A 6,428-nucleotide genomic window follows, 5' to 3' on the forward strand; every position below is an offset into this window, starting at 1 on the left:
AGGTGGAAAGGATAGTCGCTCTAGCTTCGAATTTGTTTAATGCCATACAGCTTCTTTAAGCTGAGAGGCTGAGAGGCCCATCTCTCATGCCACAGAGCCAGCAAACACATAAGAGGTCTCCATCACGAATCATTTGTCTATTTCCCCATCTTCTTGATATTGCCTTTTGACTGCTAAACTTGTTTCCTGTTTACAGATTTTCTTGCCACTTGGGCTTCATCAGGACCCCAGATATAATTGCTTTAGAGGTTCTCTACACACTGTCCTTTGGCCATGGGAGATACATCAATACCCTTAAATTCACTGCAGTTCAGCAATATGCTGAGGGAGGAAAATGGCAACACCCAAAATAGGGAGACAACCTTCTCTGGACCAACGCTAGAGAACAGAGCAGAAGGCCAAATTCTGCCTTCTAGTGTCCAGCCTATGGTCTCAACTTCAGAATCAGACCCTGGAGGGATGTCCACACAGCTGATGACATCCCCAGCCTTTGACACCATGGCCACACCCTTAATGGGAACAGCAAACTCTGGAGCTTTGTCCTCACCGCTCCTGTCAGACTCTGGGGCACTGTCCCCATTGTTAATGCCAACTTCGGATTCAGAGGCTCTGTCCCCATTGTTAATGCCAACCTCAGACTCTGGGATGCTGTCCCCATTGCTAATGCCAGCCTCAGATTCTGGAACATTGTCTCCATTGCTGTCCACTTCAGAGTATGGATTAATGTCCCCAGGGCTGATGACGATTCCTGACTTTGGAACAATGTCCACAGCACTAATGGCAACACCAGATTCTGAAGACATATCACCATTGGCAATGTCAGCCTCATCCTCTGAAGCAATGGCCACACCATTGATGCTAGCTCCAGATTCTGGAGAGCTCTCCCCACTGCTAATGCCAGATATTAACCCTGGAGAGATGTCCACAGAGCCAGTGCCAGCTCCAGGCTTTGAAGGAGGGTCACCATTGCAAATTACAGATGAAGACACTGAAGCAATGTCCAAAGTGCTAATGACTGCCCTGGTCTCAGGAGAGATCTCTTCACTGCTCATGTCAGACACAGACTCTGAAGCGATCTCCTCACTGATAATGTCAGCCCTAACTTCTGAAGCAATGTCCCCCCAACTAACAAGCACCCAAGATTCTGGGGAAATGTCCACCCAGCTAACGTCAGGCCCAGACTCTGGAGTAGAGTCTTTACCGCTAATGACAGCTCCAGGCTCCAGAGCCATACCCTCACCGCTCTTGTCAGTCCCCGAGACTGGAGAAATGCCCACCTTGTCAAAGCCAGCCCCAGATGCTGAGGCAGTGTCCCCACTGCTAATGATGGCTCTACCCTCTGGAAGGATGCCCACCCAGCTGATGCCAGCCCAAAGCTCTGGAGCTGTGTCCTCACAATTAACACAAAATCTAGATTCTCAGATTGTGTCTTCTCCACCAATGAGAGCAACAGCCTCCGGGGAGATGTCTGCATTGTCAGTGAAAGCCTCAGATTCTGGAGCAAGGTCGACACTGCGAATGAGAACCCCAGCCTCTGGCAATATGTCCACACTGCTCAAGACAGTCCCGGACTCTGCAGCACTGTCCACCCAACTGATGACGGCCACAACCTCTGGAACCATGTCCGCAGAGCCAGTGCCAACTGCAGCCTCTAGGGGAATGTCCACACACTTAACAACGGCTCAAACTTCTGGAGCCACATCCATGGGCTTTATGAAATTCCCAGCCAGTGGGGCAAAGTCCACACCACGAATGAGAGCTCCAGCCTCAGGGGCAATGTCCATCCTACCCAGCACAGCCCCCATCTCTGAAACAGTATCCATGCTACAAATGACCCCCCCAGCCTCTGGGTCAGTGTCCACACTGCAAATCAGAGCACCTGTCTCTGGAGCAACATCTAGGTCACAAAGGAGAGCCACAGCCTCGAAAGTGACAGCCGGACCACAAAAGAGAGCCTCTGGAGCCATGTCCACCCCACAGATGACAGCCAAAGCCTCTGGATCCATGTCCTCACTGTTAACGAGAGACACAGCCCCGGGAGTGATGTCCATGCCACCGACGAAAGCTATGGCCTCAGGAGCCTTGCCCAAGCCACTAACAACATCCAAAGCCTCAGAAGCAATGTTCATGCAGCAAATGACAACCGCAGCTTCTGGAGAGATCTCCACAATGCTAATGAGAGACATACCTTCTGGAGCCATGTCCATGCCACAGATGGCAGACGCTGCCTCTGCCGGGATGTCCACACCACTAATGAGAGCCCCAGCCTCTGGAGACGTGTCCATACCACAAATGACAGCCGCAGCCTCTGGAAGCATGTCCATGCCCCTAATGAGAGCCCCGGGCCCTGGAGCCATGCCCACAGTGCTAATGAGATCCACAGTCTCTGGAAAGATGCCCAGTCAGCCAATAGGCACTCAAGACTTTGGGGGGATGTCCATGCCATTCAAAAGATTCATGACCTCTGGAGGGATGTCCACGCTGCAGATGCGAGCCCCAGCCTCTGAAGTGATGTCCACACCAAAAATTAGAGCCCCAAGCTTTGGAGCAGTATCCACACCCTTGATGAGAGCCTCAAACCCTGCAGAGGTGTCCACACTTCTCACAAGAGCTTCATCCTCCGGAGAGATGTCCTCAGCACTAATGAGACCCCCAACTTCTGGGGAGATAGCCACCACCCCTCTGAGAGGCCCAGCTTATGGAGCAATGTCTACTCCGCAAAGAACAGTCACAGCCTCTGGCATGATGTCCATGCCACAAATGAGGGCTCCAATCTCTGGGCCGATGTCCACACCACTCATGAGATCCACGGCCTCTGGAGTGATGTCCACACCTCAAATGACAGCCCTGCCCTCTGAAGGGGTGTCCATGCCATTGTTGAGGGCTCCAGCCTCTGGAGCAACATCTGCACCGCAGATGCCCACAGCAGCATCTGCAGAGGTGTGCACGCTATCCATGCGAGCCCCCAGCTTGGGAGTGATGTCCCCGCCATTATTAAGGGCTCCAGTCTCTGGAATTATGTGCACAACCCCGAGGAGACCCTCAGTTTCTGAAGATGTGTCCACAGAGTTCATGAGAGCTCCAGCCTCTGAAAAGATGGCCACTGCACAAACCACAGCCATGGCCTCCGGAGGGATGTCCAAGCCATTCACGAGAGCCGTGGCCTCTGGAGTAACACCCATGCCACTGATGTCTGCCATGGCTTCTGGAGAGACATCCATGCCACTAATGAAAAGCCTGTCATCTGGGGCAATGTCCACACTGCAAACAAGAGTTCTGAGTTCTGGATCAACATCCTTGCCACAAACGACATACGCAACCTCAGGAAAGATGTCCACACCGCCAGTGAGAGCCTCGGCTTCTGGAGCCATATCCACACCACTTATGAGAGCCTCAGCTTCTGGAAAGATGTCCATGCCACTTCTGAGACCCATATCCTCTGGGGGGATGTCCATGCCACTAATGAGGGCCACAGTCCCAGGAGCCATGTCCGCATCCCAAATGGCAGCACCAGCCCCTGGAATGATGTCCACCCTGGGAATCAAAGCCACATACTCTGGGGAAACATCTGCCCCTCGCAGCAATGTCACAGCCTCTGGATCAAAATCCACACCACACGCGACGACCACCCGCCCCAAAACAGTAAAGCCACCACCAGAGGAAGTCCCATCTTTTGGCATGCTGACCCCAGCACTCTGTTACCTCTTAGAAGAACAGGAAGCAGCCCGGGGTTCATGCCCTGTGGAAGAGGAAGTGGAGATTGATGAGGAGAAGCAAATGAAGGGATTTTTGAATGATTCAGAGAAAATGGCCTTTCTGGTGTCTCTTCATCTGGGGGCAGCAGAGAGGTGGTCCATCTTGCAGATGGAGGTAGGAAACCCCCTCACCAGTGAAGATAAATCTTTCCTGAGAAGATCCCAGGGCTTATATGACTCCCTGTCTGAAATTGACATCCTCAGTGCGGTTCTCTGCCATCCCAAGCAGGGCCAGAAGTCGGTCAGGCAGTATGCCACTGACTTCCTTCTGCTGGCCCGACATTTGTCTTGGTCCGATGCCATTCTGCGGACCAGGTTCCTGGAAGGACTCTCTGAAGCTGTTGCCACCAAAATGGGCCGGATCTTCCTGAAGGTGGCTGGCAGCCTAAAGGAGCTGATAGATAGGTCTCTCTATACCGAGTGCCAGCTGGCCGGAGAGAAGAATTCCCGAGGCAGCTCCAGCCAGGTTCTGACATCACCCTGTAAGCGGAATAGCGAGGAGGCAATGGAGAGTGAACTGAACCCCCAGCAGCAGACGGAGGAGGTAATGATGGGGAAATAAACTCAAGGTTTCCGAATAGAAAATTGAAGGTATCCTGCTCCTTTGTGTAGACTAAGGAAGAGGCTGGGGGAGGCATTGAGCTCCTAGACCATAAGCCCCAACCTGGAATTTCGTCAGCGGGCCTGGTTAGGCCCTTATTTTGGGCATATTAACCCAAACTCCATTACCTTTGTGGAGCCTTGCCCTACCCAAGATACTCAGGGCGTGGGGGTGGTTAAAGGTCTAAATCTTCTGAGGGAGCTGGTTGGGCTCAGTCCCAACTTGCTACTACTGATTCCAGGTCCGGTTCTAAAAGAGGGGTCATGTTTTGGAGGCTGGGTCCCACCTGCAGCCACATGTGTTGTAGACCCAGGTCACTAGGGAATTTGGCCAGTCTGGTCCTTGGTCACACTTTTTATACAAATAAGGTACATTGGCCAAGTTCCTTGACATGCTAAGCGATTGAGATTATCCAGATAGAACCCCACTTGTCATAGTAAGCATGGCTCTTACATTTGCTGTTTTTGTTTTCTTTCTCACTCCCAGCACCAGCATGTTCCCAAACGCTGTTACTACCTGAAAGAGCATGAAGACCCTCAAGAGGGTCTGCACGACCACCTTCGAAAGAGCACAGGCCATAAGAAGGCCCCCACTAACAAGTAATGCTACCTGGACTCTTCTCCTGTGATATCCATCTTGGCTGCTAACTTGAGGACTGGTTCCTAGACTCATTCCATGCAATTGCATCATTAAAACTTGTGGCCTTTCCCCCTTCAGCACCCCCTCCAGGTGCATCCCACCCTATCCCCCACTTGGTTGACTTGACCTTCTCTTTCACCCCACATGCCTTTAACCTGCCCCAACAATGAGAACGTGGACTTCAAGAATGTTCGGTGTATGAGGTTCTGAACTCCCATTACCAACAAGGACAGTGCTAGTTCTTGGTCCAGGGAGAAGTCTAGGCAGGAGAAACTATGTCCTACCTCAAAAACACCTTAGAGTGTCTTGCCACATGTCATCAGGCAAACTTGAGGAAGCCCTGGTCCCATTTCACCTGGCAGGGGAGCCCATAAGGAGAGTGATGCCCACTCCAATACCATCCTTTTCATCCAGTATACTTGTCCCTATATGCCCCAACTCATAGCACTTAAATTTGGTCCCCAAGGCCCTTGCCTGGTTTATAATCTCCATCCTGAACCATTCGTTTTGACCTATAGTGATAATCTTAGTAATAGCTAATGTTTATTGTTTATGTACTATGTGACAGCTAGTGGGCTAAACTCTTGACAAGCATCATCTCACTACATACTTAGCAAAACCCAACTTGTTCTTCTGTTGTCAACTTCTGAAGTCTTGATCTATTGTCAGTGGCCATTGTCTTGTTCCTCAGTGTGAAATTTCTAGCTCTGACCTTTGGGTGACCTCCTCAGTTGTTAATTGCCCTCACTCCCCTTGGCTATTGTGCTTCGTGGCCAGCACTCTTGATAAAGATCTTGGTCTTTAAACAGGCATAGATAGAACATAATGTGAGCAGTGTTTGCCTTAATGTGGTGGGATTATGGGTGTTTTAATGTTCTTCTTTTTACTTCTCTGTACTTTCCAGATTCTCTACAGTAAGCATGTATCACATTTGTAATCATTAAAGTAAATAAAGTTCATTTACGAAAAAAAGAATTAACTGTGGCTAAAAGAATTTGATTTATTGAGTCCTTCATTCAGTCAATATTTAATATCCAACATGTGTCAGCCACTGTTTTGGGGACAGACAGATAAGAACATTGATCAAATGAAAACTTCATTCCAACGTAAGAGGGAGACAGACAATAAGTAAGAAAACACATAAGTAAGATAGGCTGAAATCATGGTGAAGGCTATAAAGACAGGAAATAAGGATAATGGGGAATTTGATACTAACAGAGCAAATTTATTTATTCAATAATAGTCCATGTAATTGGGTTACTCAAAGATCTTTTTAAAAACAGTAGGAGTGACATGATTAGAAACACATTTTAGAAAACTAACTTGGACAGAGGAGCCTGGCAGGCTACAGTCCATGGGGTCGCAAAGAGTTGTACATGACCGAGTGCCTGAGCACGGCAGCAAGCACTGCAGTAGTACAGGTGACTGACTCT

General features: G+C 49.8%; 1 protein-coding gene across 1 annotated transcript; it reads left to right on the forward strand.

The window, feature by feature from the left end:
* Positions 1–273: 273 nt before the first annotated feature.
* RTL9 (retrotransposon Gag like 9) lies at positions 274–5,852 on the forward strand. The gene is made up of 2 exons (XM_055393615.2): positions 274–4,299; positions 4,843–5,852. The coding sequence occupies exons 1-2, from the start codon at positions 274–276 to the stop codon at positions 4,957–4,959; spliced, it is 4,143 nt and encodes a 1,380-aa protein (XP_055249590.2). The 3' UTR covers positions 4,960–5,852.
* Positions 5,853–6,428: the final 576 nt, after the last annotated feature.

The sequence above is a fragment of the Moschus berezovskii genome, chromosome X, assembly GCF_049115385.1.
Source record: "Moschus berezovskii isolate FMDL1 chromosome X, NW_MosBer_1.0, whole genome shotgun sequence".
NCBI lineage: Eukaryota > Metazoa > Chordata > Mammalia > Artiodactyla > Moschidae > Moschus > Moschus berezovskii.

Excerpts from the sequence above, each read along its gene's own strand:
- RTL9 (XM_055393615.2), top strand. The coding sequence starts at position 274 with ATGGGAGATACATCAATACCCTTAAATTCACTGCAGTTCAGCAATATG. Across the intron at positions 4,300-4,842 it reads CCCAGCAGCAGACGGAGGAG|CACCAGCATGTTCCCAAACG; the intron begins GTAATGATGGGG and ends TCTCACTCCCAG.